Source organism: Magallana gigas, chromosome 3 (genome assembly GCF_963853765.1).
Source record: "Magallana gigas chromosome 3, xbMagGiga1.1, whole genome shotgun sequence".
Taxonomy (NCBI): domain Eukaryota; kingdom Metazoa; phylum Mollusca; class Bivalvia; order Ostreida; family Ostreidae; genus Magallana; species Magallana gigas.
The window spans coordinates 38,835,596-38,863,345 of NC_088855.1; the positions used below are offsets into that span (position 1 = coordinate 38,835,596).

The 27,750-nt window shown below is 34.0% G+C and overlaps 3 protein-coding genes across 5 annotated transcripts; 2 read left to right on the forward strand and 1 right to left on the reverse strand.

Moving 5' to 3' along the window:
• Positions 1-1,442: 1,442 nt before the first annotated feature.
• On the forward strand, positions 1,443-4,537 carry LOC117680598 (E3 ubiquitin-protein ligase TRIM71-like). The gene is made up of 2 exons (XM_066079692.1): positions 1,443-1,544; positions 2,844-4,537. The coding sequence occupies exon 2, from the start codon at positions 2,848-2,850 to the stop codon at positions 4,510-4,512; it is 1,665 nt and encodes a 554-aa protein (XP_065935764.1). The 5' UTR covers positions 1,443-1,544; positions 2,844-2,847; the 3' UTR covers positions 4,513-4,537.
• Positions 4,538-10,276: 5,739 nt separating this feature from the next.
• On the reverse strand, positions 10,277-26,751 carry LOC105329764 (NACHT domain- and WD repeat-containing protein 1). Of its 2 annotated transcripts, XM_011431169.4 has the most exons (30): positions 26,312-26,751; positions 26,062-26,190; positions 25,485-25,963; positions 24,440-24,642; positions 23,740-23,852; positions 23,318-23,529; positions 22,838-22,966; positions 22,432-22,557; positions 20,900-21,108; positions 20,191-20,327; positions 20,010-20,112; positions 19,547-19,759; positions 18,872-19,199; positions 18,635-18,787; positions 18,123-18,269; positions 17,822-18,038; positions 17,545-17,701; positions 17,208-17,376; positions 16,741-17,100; positions 16,157-16,186; positions 15,028-15,270; positions 14,127-14,397; positions 13,720-13,849; positions 13,428-13,599; positions 12,628-12,743; positions 12,283-12,523; positions 11,577-11,744; positions 11,229-11,395; positions 10,725-10,866; positions 10,277-10,611 (listed from the first exon to the last, which is right to left on the reverse strand). In XM_011431169.4, the coding sequence occupies exons 2-30, from the start codon at positions 26,100-26,102 to the stop codon at positions 10,484-10,486; spliced, it is 5,304 nt and encodes a 1,767-aa protein (XP_011429471.3). In that variant the 5' UTR covers positions 26,103-26,190; positions 26,312-26,751; the 3' UTR covers positions 10,277-10,483. The 2 variants fall into 2 exon arrangements, with proteins under 2 accessions (XP_011429471.3, XP_011429472.3); XM_011431170.4 differs by lacking the exon at positions 16,157-16,186.
• Positions 20,181-27,457, forward strand: LOC105329763 (CDAN1-interacting nuclease 1). 2 transcript variants are annotated; one of them, XR_010712154.1, is made up of 2 exons: positions 20,181-20,312; positions 27,209-27,457. XR_010712154.1 is itself a non-coding variant. In XM_011431168.4 (2 exons), exon 2 carries the CDS (start codon positions 21,417-21,419, stop codon positions 22,254-22,256), a length of 840 nt encoding a protein of 279 aa, XP_011429470.3. In that variant the 5' UTR covers positions 20,187-20,312; positions 21,330-21,416; the 3' UTR covers positions 22,257-22,326. The 2 variants fall into 2 exon arrangements, 1 of the variants encoding a protein (XP_011429470.3); XM_011431168.4 differs by lacking the exon at positions 27,209-27,457 and adding an exon at positions 21,330-22,326 and having other exon boundaries at positions 20,187-20,312.
• Positions 27,458-27,750: the final 293 nt, after the last annotated feature.

Sequence of the window (27,750 nt, forward strand, 5' to 3'; positions counted from 1 at the left end):
CTAGTGGTCAACAAAATGTCGAATATCAGTAGTGAGATGCAGGACTCTCAATTTACTGAAAATTCGAGTGGAAGCTGCTTTTCACCCAAAAAAAAATAAATAAAGAAAACAATAAAAGGGTAAAATGAATACACTGCTAAATAGTATACATTTACAGTATTTAAGAATTTATACAATATTAAAGTTTGAATACGATGTTTCAAATCTATTTCGAATAAATATAATTAATGTTGATCATATAATTCAATATCAATATCATACTACCTGAATTAATGATGATAAAATATATCACAAAACACATAATATGCATGATATAGGCATTGTTATGTACGAAATGATTCAATTTTACCTTAAGTAAAAAAGTTGCATATCTGTTATTCAATAACTTACTTAAAATTATATGGAATTAAAATATACCATATTAAATGATTTTAATGGTATATGTTGATTTTAATATCATATCATATATTAAAGTACAACATTATTACTTATTAGGTTTGTTACTGGCTGTTTAAAGAAATTTGTGGGGTCGGTAAAGTCCATAGAAGGCGAGGCGGAGCCGAGCCTTCTATGGACTTTACCGACCCCACAAATTTCTTTAAACAGTCAGTAACAAACCTGATAAGTGTTTTGTTTTGTCGAGGACCTAAAGTTTGATATGTAAACAAACGTTTGTGTAGAAAATCAGTACAAATAACGTTACGTCCGCCATGTTGCCCTATAAATTTTGACGCTTGCCTTTTAAAGAAATTTGTAAGGCAGCCACGTGACGCGTTTCATCCAATGACGTCGCGACATTCTAGTCCGAGGCAAAACAATGTTTTTTATTATTTAATACTTTCATGTTAAATGCTGAAATCCCTCAGCGTTAGCAACACACTTGGCAACGGGTAACACAACAAATTGTTACATGCGCGTAAATTATGTGCGTACGGTTCGCCGTCGAATTCACGTCGTTTCTATATAAAAGCAGTACTAATTTTCCTAAAATTAAGACATTCACTACAATAAAATAAATAGTGCCTGTTTGGGAGGATAACAGTTGAAATTGATATCCCTCTAAAACCAATGTCAACCTTTGCTTCCAATCGGTTGACAATAGTTTTCTAGGGGTGACAATTTCAACTGTTACCCTCCCAAACAGGCACTATTTATATAATATTATATGATAATATATCATACGATAAGACATGGAATTAAATCAACAAACATTTTTTCAATATCAAATTGAAAGCACGGTATTGATTTTTATCATAAAACCAAACCTATATAAACGCAAACATTTAACAGAAGAATAGTTTAACTATTTTAACTAGTTTAACGTTCTAACAATATATTTCGCACTCTGTACAAAAATTCAGCTCCAGCTTTCGTTGTATTGAGAAAAGTGACTGTGTTCAAACAACATGGACTTATCTCAAGGTGTGTTATAAGGGAAGTAATTCTATTTATCTTGAAGCTGTCAGGTGATCACATTCCATTTACAACCATGTTTGACAGGTAGTAAGAAGAAAAAATAGTTTTATTTAAGTCTTATAAGCACGGTATGTATTCCCCTTTTTGTTCACTGAATATCCTCAATATTTTGTATTGAAGATTTTTTTTTTATATATTTTCAACAATTACATTCATTTATAAATTTTATGTACTTTCGCTTTTGATGTTATGGATAAACCGTCGCCAACCACAGCCAGTATTTCATATGGGAGATCCTCTTCTATCTAGTCGCAATTGCATTTAATGAGAATATTTTATAGTTCGTTTTGGTATTGATGAAGAATACAGCTGTAGTCTGTCCAAAGATATTTATGCAGCACATTTGGACGATAAATACACATACCAGTGAAAGAAGTGTAATTGAAATAGTTGAAAGGGATAATTTCCAAGAAAATTTCATTGACACATTATCATCTTTCACTCGGAAAAATTAACAGGAACGAAAACTGATTTCTTACGGAGATTTATAGTGGGGAATTTTTACATCTTTTCTCCATTCGGAATACATTGCGCAAATTTTCAACGTTATCATCCGGGCTAGCTGCAATACAAAATCCTCGTAGACGCATTGTATTGGAACCTGATAAGCTAACAGGGGCGTTTCGATCTGAGAAATCAAGCTGTGTTGCATTGCTATTTTGAAAAATATTGCAGGTACTGCGCATAAATGTTCATACTCACTTGTACGAACAAGCTCATTTAATACACATTATATAAATAGTGCCTGTTTGGGAGGGTAAGAGTTGAAATTGACACCCCGATTAAACCATTGTCAACCGACGCGAAGCGGAGGTTGACAATGGTTTTCGAGGGGTGTTAATTTCAACTCTTACCCTCCCAAACAGGCACTATTTATTTTATTATACTGAATGTCTTAAGTACAAAGAAAACTTTCTGTTTTTAAATAGAAATGACGTGAATTTTATGGCGAACCGTACTCGCATAATTTACGCGCATGTAACAATTCGTTGTGATACCCGTTGCCAAGGGTGTTGCTAACGCTGAGGGTAATAGAACGGATTATAAATTGCATCTTAACCAATCAGATTTCAGTATTTAACATGAAAATATAATAAATACATATGTGTATACTTATTATACATAAACTTAACATTGCACCTTCACTCAAAACACTTGAAAAGTTGCAGAGGAATAAAATACATTATTTCAGTTTACATTCCTCCCAACATTTTCATTAAAGCCAAAAAAATTTACATGTAAATGTTTAAGATGCTAAAATTAAAATGTGCATAAGTCCTATGAAGGATGTTTTAGTATCATTTAAAAATACATATGTTTTATATCATCGACAATTTAAGGCAAAGTCTAGAATTTATATTTTGTAGAACAATGGATCCTCATTTTAGTGCCCAGGATTTGCATCGATGTGACCTTTGTGAGACTGCCATTGTACATAGCTACTGTGACTTTTGTCATGTCAACCTCTGTAAGCCTTGTATACTAGATCACATCTTGGATGAATATGACAAACATAAAATTGTACCATTCAAACAACGGAGGTCAACACTCATTTATCCGAAATGTGATGCACATCAACAGGAAACATGCAAATATCAATGCAGAGATTGTAAGAACATATATGTTTGTTCCTCTTGTATTGCATCTGAACAACACAGGGGCCATATATTTGAAGAAATTACAAATATTTACAAGATAAAGAAAGAGTCTATTGAAAAGGATAGAGAGAAGTTAGAAAATCTAATTACTCCTTTGTACAAAGAAATTGCTCTCGACTTGGAAAATCAGCTTGCTAACCTGGATGGAGGATATGAGAAACTGACAAAGGAAATGTCTAGGTTGAAGGACGAATGGCATAGAGAAATCGACATCGTTATTAACAAAATGAAAACTGAAATCGATGAGATAAAGATGAAACACGAAGACATTTTGAAAAAACATTTGGATAAAGTATTACAGACACAGTCTTTCATCAAGCAAACGTTAGTGGCCTTAAGGGAAATGGAGAAATCCACTGAAATATCCCCAACCATTGAATACTGCTCAAATGTCGAAATGTTGAGCAAACATCTTGACAAGATTTGCATAACTATGCCAACATTCATTCCAAAACCAATCGACAGAACAAAGTTATTTAGTATGTTTGGAGTGATTACTCCTTTATCTACTACCAAAGAGGAGAACGTCTTGTCACTAAACCAGTCAATCGCTTCAGTCAGAGAACTACTGGATGAACCGGAGCTTGTTGCCACAATACAGACTGGGCATGGATATCTACGTAGTGTAACCTGTCTAAATGAAGACAGTATATGGACGAGTGGAGAGACCAGTGATATCAAATGCTTCATGGTTGAGGGTTCACTACTCCAGACAATCAAAACAAGATCAGAGGAATGGCCCAGGGATATAGCTGTTGATAGTGATGGGGATTTACTGTACTGTGACTGGGAAAATAGGACAGTTTGTAGAGTAAAGAATGGACAGACAGAAAAGTTGATCATATTACAGGGATGGAGGCCAAGTAAATTTTGTGTTTCCTATTCTGGTGATATCCTTGTTTCCATGACCAGTGTTAATGAAGCTCAATCCAAAGTTATCCGTTACTCAGGTGCTAAAGAGAAACAAATAATTCAATATGATGACAAAGGTAAACATCTGTATTCAGGGAATAGTTATCCTAGATACATCACTGAAAACAGAAACCATGACATCTGTGTAGCTGACTGTGGGGCTAGAGCAATAGTGGTTGTTAATCAGGTCGGTAAACTCCAATTTCGTTATGCTGGTCATCCCTCAGTTACCAAGAAATATCGATTTCTACCCTATGGTATCACAACAGACAGTCAAAGTCGTATTCTGACAGCGGATTTCGACAACCATTGTATCCACATTCTGGATAAGAAAGGACAGTTTCTCCGATACTTTGATAACTGTGATCTGAATTATCCTTTTGGTTTATGTGTAGACAAAAATGACAATCTGTTTGTTTGTGAGCATTTCAAGGGAAATGTAAAGAAAATCAAATATTCAAAATAGACACTAAATTGTAACGATGTTTTAAAAAAAACCTGATGATTTTCCTCTAGATATTGATTTTTTCTCAAATCTCATGAATTTTGGTTCATTGTCCTTTGTCATTGGATAGTATTTCATTATATTTTTTTTGTTACTACTGTTGTTGTTGTTTTTTTTTTTAATAAAACGTATATTAATTTTTTATTTCTATGTATACGCGGGTAAATAAAATAAAAATATCGAAAAGCTAACAATTATCTGTCAATTGTGGGCAAATGAGATGTCAAATGGTATAAAGTCGTTTTAAGATGCTGGGGAAGGTACGAAAGACCAATTGTGAAATATTAATGGGAATTTGATTAACTGTGCATGCTTTGTCTTGACGTCATGATTTTTAACGTTACCGTGCTTCGCGGTGACAAAACATACTGCTTTTAAAATCGAGTAACAAAAATAGCATTGCCTCAAATTAAACAAAAATGTTCATTACATTAAAATAAATGTTGTGCATAATTTGAAATATCAGTTATGATTTTTATGAAAAACATACGACAGAGAACAAAGCGACATTGCCCACTAACTTTTTGAGAGATGCTTGTACTTTAAAATGAGTAATTCTTTTTTACACCAAAAGCAAGAACTCCAATTTCTGTTCTTGTGATAGTTTTGTGTTTTCTTGTACAGTATGCATGTCCTGTCCATCAAGTCAATAACTATTTTACCTAAATGAATTGACATTTAAATGATGTAGCTTTGGTCTTAACACAGGTTGACTACTAGATTTCAGAGGTTTGCAAAATTGGTATAACGTACAATTTTTGTATTATGAAAAGTATACATATACATGATTCTTTGGTCTTGAACAAACCTATAATAATTCAAATATCAGTATTGTCATATTTTTCATTGACAGAATCTATAAGAATCTTGGATCCTTCAGTTCTTTTATGAATCGGCTTTTGGCACAAATGATTATTAAGCTTCTTGCATGCATGTCATCAGATTCTAACGTTAACAAGTAAAATTATCCATATTACAATCAGATTCTCTAAAATAAACAGTACCTTCCGTATAGTGACAGGGTCGACTTTTATAAACTAATAACACGTAAATTGCCTACCGGCGTCAATTTCTTATTGGACGTCTTCAGCGTAAGTTCAGATGTGATTAGGGCATATATAATAAATTTAATTACAGCAACTTACCGGTATTTACACACCGTTTTTCCGTCTCAAAAATTAAAAGTTGAATATAATATCAACATATTCTTACTTAAATCTAATTCCTGAAGTACCTTTAAACAAAACGATGATAGTTTAAAGTAAAAAAATATATAACTTCAATACAATGACTTTCGAAATATCTTATCCACATTAAGTCGCAAGATTTAACATCCTCCAAAGAAAAAGAAACTCGTAGCTTTATGACACACTTGGAATTTGAACACATAACGTCCAACTTTGGACCTTTGCTTCCAATCACTTCCTCTTCTAGGGGTATACTATAAAAAAAATATCCTCTTATAGATGGGAGTAGTTTAGATTATCTCAATAAGCGTCAGAAAATCATTTTGAAATATTGAATTACCTTGAATTTTATTTTTATGGTTATGTACCAAAGCGGCACGGTCACGATATGGACTGAAAATTTCAAGCATCATTTTTTTCAGTTTTGATGTTAAAGATGCTTTATTGGTGTATTTAAAAGATAAACCAAACTTTGAGTGTCATTCGTTTAGTCATAAGCAAGATTCAAAACCAACAACTTTTTTGGGTAAACAAAGCTTAGACCATGCTTTTGTGTACTAAATACAAAGATTCAAGCCAATTTGATTGTTACAAACAATTTTTATTTTTGTATTTATTTGTGTTCCAAATGTCCCAAACTAGCTAGTGAAGAAAAGAGTACATGCATAATTACATAAATAGGATATGATATTTACAAGGTTAAATGTGACATAAAAAAATGCAATTCTTCCCATTTTCCTTAAAACAAATTAGCCAGAAAACACCAATTTAGAGTATTTTTTAAATAGAAAAATGTATGTATCCGCGTCTATCTCCTTCATTGCAGTATTTTTTTTCAAATGGAATACTTACATTTTTCATGATTTTCAACATGATATAAAATTCCGTTTTCGGCTGTGGCTTGATTTTCAAAATTTAACAAAATAGAAGATATCTAAAGAAAATAGTGTGTCTCCTTGCAGACACGAAATAAAGTGTTACATATTACAGGTCTACTTTGAAAGCTTTGTCTCTTTCAAATGTATGGAAAATCTCAATTCTTATGACCAAACAATTCAAAGTTTAAAAGAAAAACCATTATTGAAATCATTCTATTCAGACATGCTGGTCATCTGCTATAATGGCACAAAAAATTTAGTAGACGCATTAAGGAGGTATATAAACATCTCTAAAATGTTAGATAATTTTTTTCCAAATCACCCCCCCCCCCCCAAAAAAAAGAAGAACTATCAATTGATTTTCTTCCTGTCATTATATTTCTGTCTAAGTATAGTGCAAAAGGGTTAAGCGTCAGCAGCTCAGCTGCTCGTTATAAATTCGAATCCTGCTAAAACACATATTTTTATTCACCTTTCTCTAGTTTTATATGCATTTCATGGTCATATATTAGACAACTGAAAATTTTAAAACGATATTCATAATTTGAATATAATGTCCATTTTAATATCGAAAACAATTGATGTCTCATTAGCCTTTTTATTCTAATTCTCCACTGTACATGCATGCTGATATTTTATTATAATAAAATACCTATAAACTAAACTTCTAAACGTCAAATAATATTTCATTGAACACACACTCTCTCTCTCTCTCTATTTCTTTAATCTATGGGTATGGTCTTATCCTGTTTTTATTTATTTCATCTGAAGGCATCATTAATTGTTCGATCATAACGGTATCATAGTCCGCGTCTGTAATACCGGATATACATGATTGTGCGTCATTAAATCACGGAATCATGCTTTTGATTTGCATGAGACGTGCGCTTTTCTCGTTTTCACACGAGGTTTCAAGGAAATGGACATTAACCGGTACTTAAATGAATAATTTCTTTTAAATACTCATGATGTTATATTCTTGTTAGCATAACTAAATACAGAAAATACTCACAAGATAATTTTATTTTGAAAGTTTTCACATTTTATTTTAGATGGCTAATATCAAGTGACAGCGTGGACTAAAACTTTTCAAATCTTTTGACTTTTACAGCAAATACTTAGAATAAAAATGGTATCATTCCCATTGCTGACTGAAATCGATAAAAAGATACTGATGGGTACAAGAGGAAAAATAGACTTCTGATGAATTTGTTATGTACATCGTCTTTTAAAAAGGAAAGAAAAAAAAGCGAGTCCTTGACCCAATATAGAATATTATAACTAATGAGAATCAGCACTATCATTCTTACTCTTATCAACAATGGTGAATATTTGTCCCGGATGACAATGCATTTTAAAAATAAAATAAAAAATGTTTGGTAAAGAGTATAAATAATATTAAACCAAGAATGGAATGTAATAGTGAAAGGATTCGAGTCCATTTGAAACAAGTTCAAAACCCCGGAAGCATTTACTGCAGCTGAACCTAAGATTAGGGCTGTATCGTTGAAATTAAGATATATCGGTTGATATTTAATGTTACTGATTTTGTACAAGTTATGATACGCAATTGTTATCATAACAAATATTATAATTTTGACTCCTATAACACTGACAAGCCACACATGTATCTTATTGATACTGAAAACATCCGCTAAAGATGTGGGATAAACACTTACATAGAAAAGGAAAGGGGTATTTAAAACAGTTGCTGCAATGATCACCAACAACTTTTGTTTTCCGGAGAGGGATAAATGTCGACACGTTGTATCAAAATGGTTCAATGTTGTATCACGTGGATTTTCTCTTTTCTTTGTTTGTGGAATACCTATCAGGATGGTTATTGCTAGAATACTAAACTCCATGTGGAAAGGTAATACATATAATTCCCCATGAAAATAACATGTCTTGGGGCTTCCATGCATCAGAATTAAGCAAGGACAATTCGAATTCTCTGTTAGTTGAGTCAAATTAGATTCTGTCAGTAATATACTACTGCGAACGGTCGTGTCTAGCCAATTTACCATGTTGACCACAGCGAAAAAAGACATGATGTATTTGATTTTTCGGCTTTCATAAAAAATGCAACGACTGCAGGCAGTTAAAAAGAGCGTCTGCAAAATAATGAACACAATGGACATTGTCTTGGTTAGTTCAGGAAAAAGTTGGATGTGGATATCGGTCCCAGTCTGATGAACAGTGCAAACAACAATTCCTAGAATCCACAAAACAAATATTTTCACCTTAGCCACCACTGAACCTTGCGTTCTGCAAATCCACGAGTTCTTATTCTTGCAGATAGCCAGACTGGTGGCCACAATTGCTATGGATCCCAAGAACTTGGTTGAAGAGGGAACATTTCCGACAATGCAGATGAGTGCTGAATTCCACTCAAAATTGAATAAAAAAATGGATGGGAAGAGTCCACCCAAAAGTCCAGAGGCAAGAAGATAATGTCCGTACATTCCATCAGTTAGTTGATTCTTAACCATACTGAACAACGCATAGTTTCAAAGAGAGCGCGTATTTATAGATTTCTCACAGATCGGATCGTAGCATTTATACCATTCAGTTGACATCATGGTGTTTACTCCTCCTGATACCAATAGTATCACATATATACCATAGGTTACAGTGTTATACAAGGAAGGGAAGAGAGGGTTTCTTTGAGTGTTTTAAACTTTGATCCCTTTAGTGTAAAGTGGTTGCTTAGTTGACAGCAACACCTTTTTAGAAACAAGTTACATATTATGAACTTTATGGAACGTTAATGTATCTTTCAACGAAAATATGATTTTGTATTTTTCCATTCCTTACCTTGTTTGTATTTAGACAACACCACTGAAAATATCAAAATGACAATAGTTTATTTCCTGTTCGCTAAACGACCGGCACTTGTACATGAACCTGTTGATTACTAGATCTTTACTATATTTAACGTTGATGTATGTAAATTGTTGGATTATGAATTCAGTATGTATCATCCAGCTTTTTTACCCCATTTATGTTTTTCAAATGAAATGAGACTTAAATATAGCATTTATAATATTATTTTATTCCATGAGATAACATTTTCTGATGCTTGTGATTTAAATCAAATCTTGCTAATAAATAAATGAAGTGGTTTCATGTCACCAAGTCAAAGGTCACTGATCAAACTTATGTATTTTACTTGAGTGAATACATTGAGAGACCTAACAGCAGACAATATGCATACATATGTTTTCTCTCAGAGTAAATAAACACTTAACACTGCTTTTCTAACAAAATACACGTATTGCCATATACTTTGAAAGGAAATATAGAGGTTATTGGAATAAACAATATAAGAAAAGGGTATAGTATAGTTAATCTATACCTGATTTTTTGGGGGTAATATGTACGTAATTCGTTGATCAACCACTTTACTTAAATGTTAATCAAGAAAGTGTAATCTTGTACGCATACAAAACATTCTACATTCGGTTTTGCAAATAGCTGTATGAATGAATTTTTAAAACATCTTCTGTGTAATTTATTTAGAACAGAAATGAAGAGATCATACTAAGTATATGTAAGCATACAAAGATGAGTTGAATATGAAATGTATCACAATTGTATAAAGGACATATCAATCTTGATGCACTACGTCCCGACAATCAAGAGTATTTTAAGCTGATAGCAACTGTGGCCTGATGATTTACACCATCAGACTTTTCTAGTTTATTTTCTAATGACTATAATATCCCTGATTACGTAATAAACAGTATCACAGTTGCAGCTTAGTAACACATTTTCAATTATTGTAAAAAATTGTTAGTTAGAAATGTATACATGCATGATAAACGCAAGTTACATCTAAATTGAATTAATGAAACGTAACATGTTTCATAAATCTTCATCTTCATCCTCTTCATCATCATCCTCAACATCATTTAAGTCTATATCAGAGTCAGGGTCATTGGGATCATCTTCATAATCTTCGAGTGCTTGAAGGTCAAGGTTAACCTCCAGAACTAAAATTGATAATGTTTATTCCATTAAACTTTAATTTAAATTGTTTTTCCAAGATAAAATGAAAACTTATGAATACGAATTAAACTTGACAAATTGTAATAATTAATTTCACCTTTTCCCCCAAATGTGACGGGTTGTTTAGACAAGTCCACAACTTCCTCTACGCCATGCAACTTCCAGTGGATGATCCGCGCTGGATTGACCTCTGTTGTCACAAAGGTTAACCCATCCTTGCACAGCCGCAGTTTTCCAAACTGATAAAGGGAGTATGCAGATATTTATTTCCGTTATGTACATGTATGTATCTCAACAAGAAATATTTTAGAAATGTTGAGGCTGCTTCTTAGTTTGTTTTTTTTTGGTGGTTTGAAAGGGCTGGATGTTTGTGGCCATTTTAGGTTATATTATTCTTCTTGAAAATAAAATAAATATGTAACATACAAATATATATAAAAATTTAATCTACATGAAAAAAAAATAAAAATTAAGCTAAAATGTATGGATTTTTTTCTTTACTTAACAACTACATTTGCGAAAAGATTATTTCCGAAATTTTAGGGTGTATTGTAGTTCTGATGGGTAAATTTAAACCCGAAAACATGAAAATGATACTTGCCGTGCAGTCTAGTTTAAATGAAGCAATGCATTCCAAACTCTCTGTTGACCAGAGTTTGATTGCGTTCTCTTCCTCCCAACAACCATACGATACAAATATAGGTCCATCAGTTGTAGAAAACATCTCAATGTTGGACTCGTGGCCTTTCAATCGCTTGACCAGAGCACCTGGAAAGAATTGAATTAAGGAAACCCTATTGTATGAATTGTAGTACTTAGAATCTTGTTTAATGCAATTCGAAGTTTATGTACTGATGAACATCATTCATACTCGCTTTTCTAAAGTCTTAACTAACAACTTAAAAATTCAAAGATTTATTTTTCCTTTCGTAAATATTTTCTTCCGAACCTGTATTTATGTCCCACACTCGCATAATGTAATCATCATCAGACGTCAGAAACCACGTGTCGGTTATGAACATGACGTCATCAACTGATATTGACAACCCTCTCTGGTTATCCTTTAACACATAGTTTTCTTGGTATTCCCTATCATGTAGTTGTGCAACAAGTTTTCCTGAAAACACAGATATATACATGTATACTATCATGATTACATGTATGGGATTTCTGTTATCTTTTAAAATGATTTATTTCGAAGTGGGTAAAGTGATTAAAGTTTTCATTTTGATATTTTCTTTCATTACTGTAGATTCCTAATTCAATGCGAGGAATTAATATCCGCGTAAAATCGCAAGAAGCACGCTTCGCTGATTTTAAAATCTCCCATTGTTTTCTGAAAGTTGAGAATTATAAGAAAAAAAGAGAAAAGTTTCGCGTTCGCGATTTTACATTCTCGCGATTTGATGCAAATCAGCGGGATCGCGGAAATAGTTTCTCGCGGAATTATTGGAATTTACAGTATTTCATGGTATAAAAACAGATATATCGTAATTGTAAACTCATATCTGTTTATTTTACTGCTTGTGGTACTAAAAATTTATGAAAACATGCAACAAAATCCAAAAATAGAAGTCTTTTAATTTCACATTTATTCAAACATTTTTACAACATCAATAATTTCATTGATATGAATGACAAAACCGATTTCAAACCTTTCTTTGTGTCCCATATATATGCCAGGGTTTCTTCAGTTATCTCGTCATAAATTTTGAAAGATTTGGTCCCTGTTACAACAATATTGTCACCAGAGGGCGCTACAGCAACGACTTCCCCTAGTTCACTGACCTTGATATCAGATGCCATGACAACCGATGTCGTTTTATCTTTGATGTCAAAAACGATGACTTTATTAAAGTCTGTCATTGCCGCAACTTTCAAACTTTTATTGTTTGTCTGTACGAAGAAAAAAAAACATTTTGTCTTCAATATATATCCTGAGATCTGGCCATTGCCAAAAAAAAGAAAAACAACCTAGCTATAAACCTGGACGGACTTACAAATATTTTGAGTATGCTTTCGTCGGATGAGGGGTTCCGAATGATACACCCCGTGTCCTCTTGGTTCACGTCATAAACTTTCAAATGACTCGATCCTTTCGTTGTCGTAACAATTTCTATCCAGAACAGTCATAATATTAAATTCAAATATATAAGTAAAATCAGCATGGCATTAAAAACTGCAATTACTCTGCTGACATTTTCAAGTTTCACTCAACGTCATTCTGATAAATAAGAACGATGTGTAATTGCAGATCATATAGTAAAGACTGCAAGTTTTTGGAGGTATGTTTTCGGCATTGAATTTTTGTATTTAGCGATAGGTAACGTTATGCTAACATTACATGTGTCACTGCGAATTGTTCACGTTTACTCCATTATTCCATGATTGATATATATATTTTACAGGCATGAATATCAGTAATCTTTCCGCGAATTATGATATAACTTTTTTGGGAAAAACATGCAAGCCTTTCTGTTGATTTTATTCATAACTTGAAAGCTGGTCTTTGAGTTACAAAGATTCAACTAACTTAAATGTTCAGATGTTATTCATATTCATTATGAAAAGATATTCTATAGAATTTGAGCAAATCTAAGATGATTTAATAAGAATGAAATTGCACAATTTGAAATCGTTCAAATCATCAGAGAAATCAAATTCGTTTCAAAATAAGTGATAATTCATGTTGCAAGACCTTTGAATTAACGAGTTAACAAACGTCACAAAAATCAGAAATTGCACTATATGCAATTAGGATACAAAACAATTGACCTATGAAAGAATTTGCTTTACTTACTGTTGTGATCTGTGATGACGTGAACCTGGGGGTCGCTGGATCTTGGGATCTTTCCTTGGAATGTGTGCACCACGGTCATTGTGTTCAAATTGACTATTTTAATCTTGTTGCTCCCCATATTCAGAAGCACGTGTTCATCATCAATCAATTCGAACACCCCCGGTGTCTCCATCTAAAAATAGTAACGAATCTGTTTCTAACCTTTGAACTTTGTAAATTTGTTAAGTTTGGTAATGGTGAATGTTAAACTGTAGGAATACGTATGAGTCTGAAAGGTTTTATGGTTACTTACGAGGTTTGCTTGCCGCACGATTTTCATGTCCACAAGGTCATAGACTATCAAACCAAAGTCGTTTGTGTGATTACTCGTTTGTTTGAACAATGCCGCCACATATCTACTATTCGGCAGCGTAATGATGTTCCTGAGAATAAATAAAGTTAATTTGGAATTAGAATTAAATGATTTTTTGTAACGATCTTTCTAAAAAATAATTTTTCGGACATGTGCCAAATTCAGAAAACATTAATGTTCTATATTACAACGAAAACAAAACTTGGATACTTTAAAATGCGGCCTGATAATATAAGTAGATCTAAAATAAATTTTCCTTTTTCTTACGATAAAGGACAGAGGTGTTAATACATATGGATTATCGATTCTTATAGCAACGCAATGTTCTGTATAGCAAGAAAATATACCAAACATTGTTCCCTATGTTGAATTTTTCCTTGTGTCCCCTCTTCTCTGGACGAGTCATGTCCCATAAATAAACAACTTTGTCTTCAGTGATGGTAACCATTGTCTTAAAATCAACAGTCTTAGCGTCCGTAATATTACAAGAATGCTCCAATATATACTTCCGTGCTCCCGTTTTTAGGTCCCATATTAGGATATCTCTATTGGACATACAGTACAATGACTTTCCGTCTTTGAAAGCATGGTAGTTAAGGGTGTAATCATCGTTTTTACCTATAAAAAAATCATTTTGAAGTTCACATACAATTTCATTTTTGGTTATAAAACTAAATTCTATTCCAAAACATGGTAAATCGTTTGTAAAAGAAAATTAAATCCAGACAAATAGAAGTGTGTCGCTCTAGGGCTATTATACCTTAAAAGAATCACTTTCAAATACGTTGAACCTTAATTAGTTCTATTATAGTTAAAATGGTTGCCAATTTCTAGATACGGACATTTTATCAATGGGTGAATTAGAACAATCTAATTATCAATTGCAAGCGGTTATCGAAAAATTACCAAGTTTCAGATATACATGTATGCATACTTTGGTATGTTATTTTAGTATGAATAAAACAGTCACATTCAAAATACGTGAAAATTTAGATATTGTTTTGTTAAAATGTTTGCCAATTTCTGAATACTGTCCTTTCTGACATATATTATTTTTCAAATAATATCTGCAATATGACTTAGTTATATTGCAGATATTATTTGAAAAATAATATATGTCAGAAAGGACAATACATTTTATCCATGGATAAATCAAAATAATCGAATTATCAAGCGATTCTCGAAGAATTATCAAAGTTCAGATACATGTTTACTACAGCATGTTCTTTTAGTATGAACTCCGCCGACCTTTATGCACTTTCACATCCTTCAGAGTATTGATGTCAGCAATGTGAAGGTCGTTCGTGTAGCAATCGCAGTAAAACACTTGACGCTCGTCAGCAGAAATCGCCATGGCGTCCACCGTTAGGGGGTCACCTTTGGCGTCATCAGTGAACACTTGGCGGGTGCAGACGAACGTTTTCTGTTTCAGGCTAAACACCGATATGTGTTGTTGCGTGGAATCGGTTACTACCATGTAATTATCAGATCCTGTTAAATACAAAAATAAAGTAAAAAGAGTCGTATGTTAGTTGTATCTTTCCAATACAAAAGGTACATTAATTCCAATTATTAAGGTAATAATTACACAAAACCGATTCTATCAGCTAAACATATATATACTAGATAATCCAGTAAAACGAGACAATACTTACTAATCCTAAACTTGGTTTGTACCAAAAATACAATGCTATACATAAATATATCTCATTAATTTTAAAAGAGAAATCGTCAAACAGCACCTAAAAATATAGTATTTTAAAAGCCTTTCTTTATGCTTCTGTAAATTATAGTAGTATATTTGAAACTCATTCATAAATAAATCAGTACTTATTACTTATGTGTATGTAAGAGAGAAAAAAAAAATTATAAATTATTTTAAGCAATATAGCAAAAATCACATTTTACGTTTTAAAAAGCATTATTCTTCGCTAATTAAGCTACAAAAATCTTGTCAGAATCTAAACTGGTATGATACAAAATATTAAATAATTAAACTCTTTAAGGAGAGCTCTTGGCAAGGGTTATCAACGATAGCATTCAAATATTTGATTGAATATTTATCAAGCAGTTGCTGCTTATTTAGTGTTACATCGAAAAAATTAATTCAGGGGCGATGCAGTTGAAATTTATTTCGTGATAATTGATGAATTCACATTTCACCTGACCAAATTAGTTCAAGAATCAGTGTGTTGCTTTGCAGTCTTTGTTGGTTATCCATACGTTTATCATAAAATCATTATAAATGTGGACGCTCAAGCTAACCATCGAAAATTGTTTAAAGTGTAGCAAAATTATAAGTGATTTAACTTTTACAAAAATTAACAACATCAAAGCAATATCAAAAAGCTGTTGAAGTACAACTTATACCTCTTACCATTATAGTAGTAACTAGGTCTTACAGTGACTGTAAAATACCAAATCAGAACAGTAAATACTGATAATATCAGAAAAAATAATTATACATGCAGATTGCAAGTGATATGGAATTGTCCCAAAGCTAATGTTTCATTGACTGTTTGCTTCAGGCAACAATTCAAATGCAGCATTTTGTGGCTGCGTCAAAGACAAGTGGCAAGAAAATGAACTATGTTAGAATTGCAATTTAATTTTAATTACTGATTGATTCAATACCGTAGTTTCGTCAATATTTGTTGAATACTAATTTTCGTGGATATCGCTGTTAAGTTTATCAGTGAAAATAAATGTTTATTGATGTGCAATTTCTACTAACATTTTGTATTGATAGGATCATGGGGCACCAATTTACGTTTCCTTGAAACTGTGTTTTTCACTTTAACAACGAAAATCGATACCCTTGAATATTAATGAAACCACAGTACTCGGTAAAGATATCATGAAATATAATAACTTCATATTTAATGTTGTTTACGAAGGCATAAACCTAGTAAGATACCGGTACTATAAATTGTATACAAATAACCCTTAACTATACAATACCTTTCACAAGTCCATCTGTTCCAAAATTTAGATCCCCCATGCTTTTGTTGACGATTTCGTGCTTTAATTCACCAGTTTTTGCATCATACAAGTCCACCGATTGGTCATGAAAAACCCCTAACCACGTGTTTCCGGCTCCTCCCACAACCATTATAGATTTATCAGATTTGGGTTGAATGGTGTATATTACATCTCCCGATTCTTTTATAGCTTTAATGCTTGATATGTAATTAATGAGGATCATTGTATCATTGTTTACATAATGAACAGAGAACGGATTATGGTCCGGTCCATCATATGTGCGTATTAGTTTTCCACGCGCGACATCCCAAGTTCGAATTTCATCTCCAAACTGACAACCTAAAACGATAAAAATATGATTAAAACCTCTACATTATACATCATGTGGTTTTGAAAATTCTTAATTCGTTCGATTATCCGTGAAGATACTATTCAAGTAAACTTACAAGTGACTGCGACTTTCCCATCCTTTTTCAGGTCCAGAGACTTTAGCGCCCCTCTATGCCCAGCCATAGCGTGTCGCATCTGCCCTCCTGGCTTGATTAAAACTTCTTGATTGGGGCGGATATGTGGATGATTGCAGGCCATACATTGCTTTACGAAGTCCTCAACAATCTATTATTATAATTAAGTTTTTTTTTTTTTAATTTTATTGAAATATTTATTTCAGTTTTTAAAATGAAAATAATTTTTTTTCAATCTGTTATGCAAGCAGAGAGAAAATTTAATTTGAATTGTTCTTATAAAAGTTTAAAAATGAATTCAATAAAGTCCATTACGTACCTGTTCATTTGTAAGACGGTCTATCATTTGAGAAGGGAACATAAGCGGGTCATATATGACGTCATCTTCTGACAACTGACAGGCTCCTCCAATCAGGTCCAGGACCTTTTCTTTTGGAAACTTACGTCTTGCCAGGTCAAAATCGTCAATAACTTCTCTACAAATGGCGGAAGAAAATTAGCAATAAAAGTGTTATCCCAAAAACTTGTATAAGGACATATTACAGGAAAAAATCTCATTAGAACAATTGGTGATCGGAGATAAAGATAATCAGTACCTGCATGAGGTTGCCAACAGTTTGTGCTGCAGAAATTCGTAATTGCTTAAACATTTTTCTTTAAGTGCTTCAACGTCACCCGCATGAATCAGATGATAAGGAAGATTGTTCAATTTGCGCAGATTGTATGCATCTCCGTACATTAATGGCTGCGACATTACGCAGCGCTCCTCCTCATTGACATTCCCATCTTTGTCTTTATACGGTTTTTTCTTTCCTAAAATATTAGAGATATCATATGAGCCGCTGAATTAATGCAGTGGCATTAAATGATATTAATTAACGTGTAGGCTGTTCATACCATTGGCCCATTTTCCGTCAAAGAAATCCGCCAGCTGACTGTGTAGGAATTTGACTGTGTCTTTGGTACAATATCTGGATTCGGCAGCCTCTACAAACTGTCTGTGGTACCAGCTTGTAACTGTCACATTGTCTGCACCTCTCTCCACTGCACAGACCATCAGATACCATAGTAAACAACATACTCAAATAGCCAATACTTTTTTGTTCAATGTAATACTATATTTTCATAGTTAATTGTTAATATCTGTAGTATAAATTTGTTTTGATATATATATTTTTTTATATCTATCACAATAGTTTTAAGTTAATATGTTCCTTCAATAATTTTTACACCTGATCTGCCTAACCCTTCTTCCTCTGGTGAAGCAGCAAATTATTAAGGAATTCTTTTGTGGATTTTGGGGTAAGTTTACTGCCTTTTTAACTTTGGATGCCTGATATTTCAGTTCAGTTCACTTTATGGCACAACGTGATTGAAATAAAAAAAAAATAAAGAGTACAAAAATATACCAAGATATTGTTGAAGATCAGTTCTAAGTCTCGCCATCAATAGAGGCGGTAGACGACGAAGCGGTGGTTTCCAAAATTGGTACACGTCATTTAGTACGTCATCATCACATGACAAGATGTCTTCTAACTCTGACTCAGATAGCCCATTTCTTGCTGTACATTTAAAAACAATACTTTTATTGAACATGTCAAACCAACAAGTCAGCAAGACCAACTGAAATAAAGCGATCTACTGACCAGTCGTAAGATATCCCATAGATCGAGACATCATTAAATATCCGTGAGACTTTTCGAGACGTTGGAAAAGGGCGTCGATGCTCTTGCGAATTGTAGTTTCCAGAACCGTTTCTGATTCCGGAGAAAATGAATTCCAGCGACAAGCTTCATCTAGAGACATTTTCAGATAGAGTGGCAGTGGGCATTTCTCAAACGCCTTCAGTACTATGTCCATCTGCTTTTGTGTCAGACACCGCTCTTTCCTTTTCAGCCAGTGATCCACAATGCCTCTAGCATCGCTTTTTGGTAACTTTGGTATGGAGAAAAGACTCTCTGGAGGTAGGAAGCCCTGATAAAGTTATTTATTTAAGGTTTAAATGCAGATTTTAAAATTAACATTGCACAACTGTGTTTGCAACGTTTTGTATCTTGCGTATAACTACTTAAAAAGCCTTAAGTTATATCATTTTACTTACTAATTGCAATTATTAGCATATCAATCAACATTTTATGTTTTCCCCTTTTGACTTTTTTTCAGATTTTCTTACTAGTTTCAAGTTGACATTTTGCTTGTTTTAACATCGTCTAAAGTAAATTTGTTATTGGTTCTGTGTTTATATATCCGTATACATGTAAATACGTTATTGGGTGAATAATTATTCAAAATCATTAGACTAAGTATATGTCAAAACTTACCTTAAGCATAGGGAAGCACTCGTACATATCTTCTTCTAATGTAGACACAATAATTTTTACGTAAGATGGAAGATGTGTAGGCAGCCAGAAGAGATTCCGCGCATTGTTAGCTGGATCCAGCTGGTCAAGCGAATCTATCAACACCACCAGAGGGCGCTCAGCGCGCGCGTAGTCAAGGACGTGTTCGAACTGCTCAACAAGTTCCCGTAATTCCTGAAATCAGAATTACATTCGGTTATGCTTTACTATTCTGCTTATTGTAAATTTAATTTTAACAGAACGCGGTCAGTGAATCTGTTATAATACAAGCTACACTACTGCTGTATAGGAATAAAAAGTTTAATAATACAGCAACAAAATTAAAATTTAATCCAAAAAAAAAAAAATCATATAAAATGAATTAAAAAATACGTTATCAATTTGCATTTAAGGTGTTTCTAAGTAGTTGATGAAAATATCTCACTTCGGATACTTTAAGGTCCTCTTGGTAAATAAGAGTTATCTGCCTTGTGAGACTCTCTAAAAGCGCGGTTATGTTCGAACTTCCGGGAGTTGTTCCAACAAATCTTTGAAAAAGAAAAAAAAAGAAATAAAACTCCCTTTTATTCAATCCTTTATTCAACGTTTCTCTGAAAAGTCTGTACCTGAAGACAGAGGCCGTGGATTTCATTGTTGTGGCGATTTCCACTGCCTTCGCCATTAGAGTTGTCTTCCCACTTCCAGAAGGCCCGTGAATCGCTAGAATATCGGAGCTGTCGTTATTGAGGTACTCACGGATTCTCTGTGGTTTGAAATTATCATCAATTTAAAAGTGAGCACTTATGCAACGACGATTAAAAGTAACAATGTTATTTGTCAAATGTGATTTTTTCTAACATTTCATTTTGAAAAATATACCTTTCAAACAGTATGTTACAGTTGTAGCAGACAGAGCTATTATAAAAAGGTCTACTTGAAACTATGCACATGCGGTTTTTTGGTAATAAAATTAAAAGAAAATAACCCCTCCACTCCAGTATCTAAAGAACCATGGAGTGCTCGCGTTCTTCGGCTATACTTGCCCGGATCCAGAAAATTTTCCCCGGGGGGTGGGGGGGTGGTGTGGTGGGGGGGGGGGGGGGTCCGAGGTCTATATTCGGCAATTCTTCTATGTAGGCTAAATTTATGAAATCTGAATTTTCCTGGGGGGGGGGGGGGGGGGGCAGATTATACATGTACTTCTGCATGTGACACACAGGTAACAGAAGCATTTTGATTTTTTTCTAGTATTTTTCTGTTTTCATGTTTGAATCGTGATATGATTCACTAAAAGTAAAACTTAAATGGTGTAAAAAGTTCATAATGATATTGAACCTCTTGTGCTTTTTCCCTTCCGTAAAAATTTTCAAGCTTGTTTTTGCAGAAAATGGTGTGATTTACGACTTCGTGGGTTAAATTATCCCCGGTCTCTGACCTCCTTCTCTCCTCTACCGCATCATGGATCATTGTGATCATTCTGTTCGTGAAATCTGAGGTCATCTTTGATAAATAGTTCTTATGTCCTGGGTCGTTTGCGTCGATTCCTTCAAAAGTCATAATGAAGAAACACTATAAATTCTAATAAATTTCTCTCTCCAATAAGTTACAGATAAAGATTAAGAGAGAGCTAATTTAATTGTTATTTCTATTTATAACACGCTAAAAAGTTTGAAGAAAGACAATCCTTTTTAAGAATGAGACTCGGAATGTTATGCCTTTTTTCGAATAACATTATGTACAAATTACTAAATTTTTTCAAATCAAGCACTCCTGTGACAAAGATCAGTTTGAAAACGAAAGTACACAGTGGCGGGTAATCAAACGAGTGTTTTAGCGTGTAAAATTAGTGAGGATGAAACTCTCCGTGTACAACACGATTATTGAAATTATGCACAAGCACAATTCTCGGGATTGCTTACCGCTCATTGTGAAGGAATTTCCCGACTTTTCTATATCTACGATTGGAAGTATATACGCTCAAGATTATCAAAAGAAAATGAGGAAAACACATCATATCCATTACAATCCTATGAAAATGGAGATGTACTATGAACAATACTTAGAAGGAGTTCAAAATAAAGAGAGACATATATTATTAAAAATAGCTAATGGGATAGAACTGTCTCCGGCGTTGTTAGCAAGAATGATTCTTGAAAGATATTTGTCATCAACCAAATATGGCGGAGAAAATCCACCCAGGAGCTATGTTACAAAGTTAATGAAAGACAATACGCTTATTAATGACCCAATGCTGGCTTCAGAAATTCATGAGTGTTTAGTTAGTGATGATCATTATGGCCCACACGTGGACAACATAAAACAATCCATTGGACATGAGCATGAATGTAAACTAAACAGAATATTGGATTCACTCAATTTGGCGTACATCGGAGAAGATCAGATGAGAACTAGAGGTTTTGATAAAACTCCTGATGTTAAATTAGAAGTTCCATTTAGTGTTGATGGTCATGTAATTAATTGGATAGAAAGCAAAGCCTCGTTTGGGGATGAGTATAGTCACAGGGGTTATTTGAAGGATCAGTTCTGGAGTTACTGGAATAGGTTTGGTCCTGGTATGGTCATTTACTGGTTTGGATTTATTGAAGAGCTGGACACAGACAGAGAAAAGGGAATCATTTTGAGTGACAATTTCCCAGAAAATATTGTGCGGATGAACCCCATAATGAAATGAATTATGTTAAAGTAATCAACCAGTATTGTCTGAAAATGTTTAATATTGAACTTAATAAACCTTATTCTTATTTGTAAAATTCTTCTTATCTTGCGTTTTGATTTGAAAGTATTTAATTTTTTTAAAGAAGAGAAAGATTATATGGAGATAGACATTTATAAGTAAATAGAATTACCTTGTTTCCATTCAACATCATACTGACAAATATTTTTGGCAGGAAGAACCTTGGGAATCTTTTCGTCACACAACTCCTTCAACAAACTTCTATTTTTCCTCCATTTTTCTTCAGGGCCATTACTGTCTAAAATTTTCAAAAAAAGGAAATGATTGGTGATAGATATTGTACTAATACTCTTTTGTAAATGTTGCTTTTGCAACAAGAAAGAATGTTTTCTGCTTTATGCTGGAATGAGTGGGCAAAATAGTTGTCACGAACAGTTAAAACAGAGGCATTTAATTTTGTACCAAGTTTTTTGTACATAATGTCCAGCAGTGAGCACACACTGTATGTTGCCCAATTTATAATACACACATAACGATACAGTAAATCATTTCCTAACATCTATTGTATGTTCATGTACCTATAAAGTGGGATACAATAGGCGCTGGCTCCAAATCTTCAATGCCTTTAATTCTTCTTCTAAACCACAGACAGTGAGCCTCTGGATCGGCGGCTTCCAATATGCCCATCTCTGTCTCCTTTTCAGTGACTTAAGGAAAATGAGAATGAAATTAGTCCCTCGTGTACTACTTTAATAATGCATATTAAAACTCAAATCAAAACCTGGTGTTTTAAATTCAATACAATAATTTCTAATAATCTGATTTCAAGTCTTTGTGTGATGAGTGGAATGCTGATGGTTCTTGAATGTAAAGTTTATCATTAACTTAAATCTGCTGTATATTATAAGACATGTCATATCGGCTCTTGTGGCCCCTTGTTAGCTTGAGTAAAGTACATGTATTTCATAAATATTTTTTTTTAAATTTTAATCTAATATCATCTTTATAATTTGTTATTGATGGTCACACAATTAACTACAGATGGTTATGGGGTGTACCTGATATGACGTATTTTCTGGCTTGCTCAGGCCCCAAAACCTGACTAGCTGCCGTCTCTAAAGCATTCTGCATGATGTCATTCTCCTCCCAAAACTGATTGCTGGCTGCTCGCATCTTTTTGGCATCCGTTGAAAGGAAATCTGGTAGGAACTTGCTTATTTGTGTAAGAGCATAAACCGGGGGTACTGCATTCTCGTCGCGTTTGTACCACCTTTAAATTGAATTATTGATTAGACATACATGTACAGGATTAGTGCATTTCAGAAGAAAAAATTCCATAGCCAATTGGAAGGGAATTAGCATATTGCATTATTTTTAAAAAAAATCATTTGGACTTCCTTTTTTTCAGTATTAAAAACTGCTAGTTTTCCCAAAACAATGCAGAGGCACGTTCATATATTTTAAAACTGATTGTTCTTACTTGAGCAAGACCTTTTTAGAGTCCGAATCAACAACTTCAACTAGTTTCTCAAACTCTGAGGCTTCTACAACCCTCGGCAAATTTCGGTACCCATATCTGTGTGACAGCATTGACTGAAAGAAAATGGGGGAATGTCAATTTTACCAATGAACTATCACTTGAAAACAAGGCAATAAATTATTTTTTAGTTTACGCTCATTAAAAGGGCGATATGAAATACAGCCCCAATATTAAGTTGGCAAAAAAAAGTCGTAATTTCTCTTTTTTTTATTTAGTATGTACTTAATCTTTGATATATGCACCCTACTACCCTCATTGAAAATCCGTACCTTTAACAGTTTTTAAAAAAAAAACATCAATTACAAAGAAGTTTTATACTACTCGGTTTATTCGTGGTAGGGATACTCCTTTTGTAATATCTCCGTAATTTAGCACCTTACCTACCGGTACATTTTAAAGCCCTTAAGGTGTACACAAGGGCTTCAATCGTATCAAAAACTATCAGGTTTTTTTCCAATGGGTTCCACCAGGGACGTATATACGTCCCTGGTTCCACAGGGTCCAAGCCCGTTTTGACATTAATTTCAATTAACCGTACATAAAGATTTATAGTTACATTGAAATTAATGTCAAAACGGGCTTGGCCCTGTGATGAGTTATGTAAAAGTGTTCAAGTTATGGACTATGTATAGGTACTGACTATGAAGTTAGGCCCGGTGGAGAGCCTCTGACACTGCTGCACCTCCCGCAAACACATCTCCGTGCCGTTGTGCTCGTCCACGCTCTCGTTCCTCACCCCCCAGCGCATGTCCACCACCTGGAACTCGTACCCCAGCTCCTGACAGAACAGTTTGATTTTAGGGTAGGCGTCCGTCATCCACATGTTTCTCTCCTTCTCTGTGTCTATATAAAAATATTTGATATCAATATTATATCCTAGCTTCACTATAAATTCGGGTTATAATTACATGTAGATCATAATGAAATTTATGAAAGGGTACCTGCAATGTCATGCAGAAATTGATATTTTGGAGATCTATCTTAATGGATAACATTCTAAAGACTTTACTGCGATCGCATGAGTACTTTTCGAAATATTTGTTTGTTAAAGTTATGAATAAGATATTCCTGCGTCGTTTGCTGGGTTTTTTCTATTTGCGGATGGTGTGTTCTCTAAGATTTACAAACAAGAGTAAGTCACAGATTCTTTCTTTCGGCTTTCTCACTTTAGGAATAGCTTAAATTCTTGCCGTTCATCTATAATTCCAATCTGATCTATATTTAATTAGAAAATCGACTGAAACTTACCACGTGATTTACTTAATATTTCCTTTCCAGTATATTTAAAAGACGACACAGATTTATTTCATATTAAATTCACATATAAGAATAGCCCTAGGCATCGATATACCTCTCTGGAGGGTAATTTATAAACAGTCAAACCAATTAAATTTAAATTTGTGTTATATGAAGCCGTTCATTTCTCAAAAATTGAATAACCATTCAAATAACTAAATATAATATGGTGTTGAGTTTGTGTCGCACTTGGATACAAGATGCATGTTTGAGTAACTATTTTAAAGACCGAGAAAATAAGCACCGGCATCAAATCTACCTGGTCAGTGTACCTTTTCAGTTTTTTGAAATTCTCTCTCTCTCTCTCTCTCTCTCTCTCTCTCTCTCTCTCTCTCTCTCTCTCTCTCTCTCTCTCTCTCTCTCTCTCTCTCCTGTTCTACTGTTCTTGCCTTTAAATGTACTACTGGTAAATATCCGAACGATTTTAGACGTTGACGGCAGATCACCCGTCAGACTGCCCATCAGAATCGCATTCACGCTAGATGTCTGCGACCCAGATGCCAGATCAGCGTTGGAGACAGTTTTGGCCAGCTTTTTCTTGCCCTTGAACACTTTGTCATTTATCATCGTCTTCTGTCTCGTCAGCCCCATTGTCTTCTCTCTCTTCATCATCCCGGTCTTCTCGTGGCGAAGTTTAGGAGGCTTCTCTTTCGGCACTATCGTTTTCTCCCTCCCCATGTTAACCCTCTCCCTGCTTGTCTTTGGTCGATCATGTCTTGTGTTCGTAACACTACCCCCATTCTCTGTTTTCTTGGACATCGCAACATCCTCCGACGGCGATTTTCTCTCAGTGTTTCCGTTCGATATAGGGTGAGATGCTGGATGTTGAGTATCCTTTTTGTCTTGGGCGATACTCTTCTTGGAATCACTGGCAATGGAAAGCAAAAAGTACATACTAGTACATACATGTATATTCACTCATGCTAAAACATATGAGGAGCAAAAATGAAAGTTGCATAAACGAACCTGATTCCAGATGACGATGATTTCCCCGCAGAACTTCCCATGTTGACTTAATACTGCCTCCTCTCGTCCGTATAAGTCATGCTGGGCAAGTCATACAAGTCAAACAGGTCATGCTGCTGAACTGTATCACTTAAAAACATGAAAGAAGAGTTGGCTTGCTTTTGGCATGATGTTAACTCAGGTAAATAAGAAATAATATAGACATGATAAATATCGATTGAGGAATCTAATAATGGAAACGTGAACCTACCCGGTTTTTAAATTCCGTCAGAACAAGGGAATCCTCGCCAGTGTACTACACACTCAAGTCAGCCCACGATCAATCCGCAAGGCAAAATATTGGAATAAAGTAAACAATTATGGAAACCTTTGCGTGTAATGTCACCAGGCTTAGAGGTTTCGAAATGTGTAATTCCCCAATAGCAAATTAAACAGCTGATAGATCCACCTGCAGTTGTACACTTGACAAGTTTTTATGTTGTCAAGAACACGTACATTGTAGATATTACATTAAGTGCGTCCATTTAAATGGAAACGAGTCTTGGACTGTTGGTAAAAATCCCGTGCTACCAAAGACCACACAACAGTCGCCGGCCATTCCTACCCTGAGAGAATACTCGGAATAATTACATTACGTTTTCGTGCGAAGTTGAATGTTTTTGTGTTGGAGCGCACATTCAATTGCCGGTTGTGCTTGATTGGTTCCATTTGCCCTATTCAATCTTTCCATATGATGTTTTAAATTGACAATTACTTCAAAAAAATCAAGTACGGATGACTACAGGCTATTAAACTCCTATTCTTGCTATTTGCTATTTTAAAATAGTAATATTCTCTGTGGATTTAACAAGAGGCAGTATCCTAGACGCACCCTCCCCCTCCCAATAAAAAAACTTGCGTGTGTGTGTGTGTGTGTGTGTGTGTGTATATATATATATATATATATATATATATATATATATATATATATATATATATATATATATATATATATATATATATATATATATATATATATATATATATATATATATTAACTAGTTTAATGATATAGTTATATGTGAATCTGATCATCTGTGACGTACAAGATCAATTTTATTTAAAGTACAAATAAACTTTCGAAGAGTTCTGCTCTATTTTGTTTCAGGTTCAAGAGGATTTGGACCAAGTCAAAAGGCCACAAGCGGATTCAACTTCTCATTTGGTCTGTAGTATTTTCAAAGGATAACGCCTCTTAAAAGACTGAATGTGTTACAACTTGGAAATTGTCCGACAAATTAGTAATCAAACTAAAGCAATCGATCTCTACTATTTCATTCGATTGACTTCTTAGGATGGGTGGTTGATCGTGGACATTTTTAGACTAAACAAATCTCCTTAAGAATAGACTTCTGCATATATAAGAGAGAGAGAGAGAGAGAGAGAGAGAGAGAGAGAGAGAGAGAGAGAGAGAGAGAGAGAGACTGCCGTCACGAGAAAAGGGCCGTTAAGGTCAAAATTTCACAAACTCACTTTTTTGTCAATTCCGATAAGTCAACTCCTTTTCAATACAATTATACAAAGATTTCCAAGATCTTGTGTGTTTTTAGCTCCCGGTCTGAAAAAAATTCGGATGGAGACCTGGGAGCTACAGTGCCTCCCATTGTAAAAATCTGCAATTTACGGCGCACAGAAAACTGCGCTAGTTTT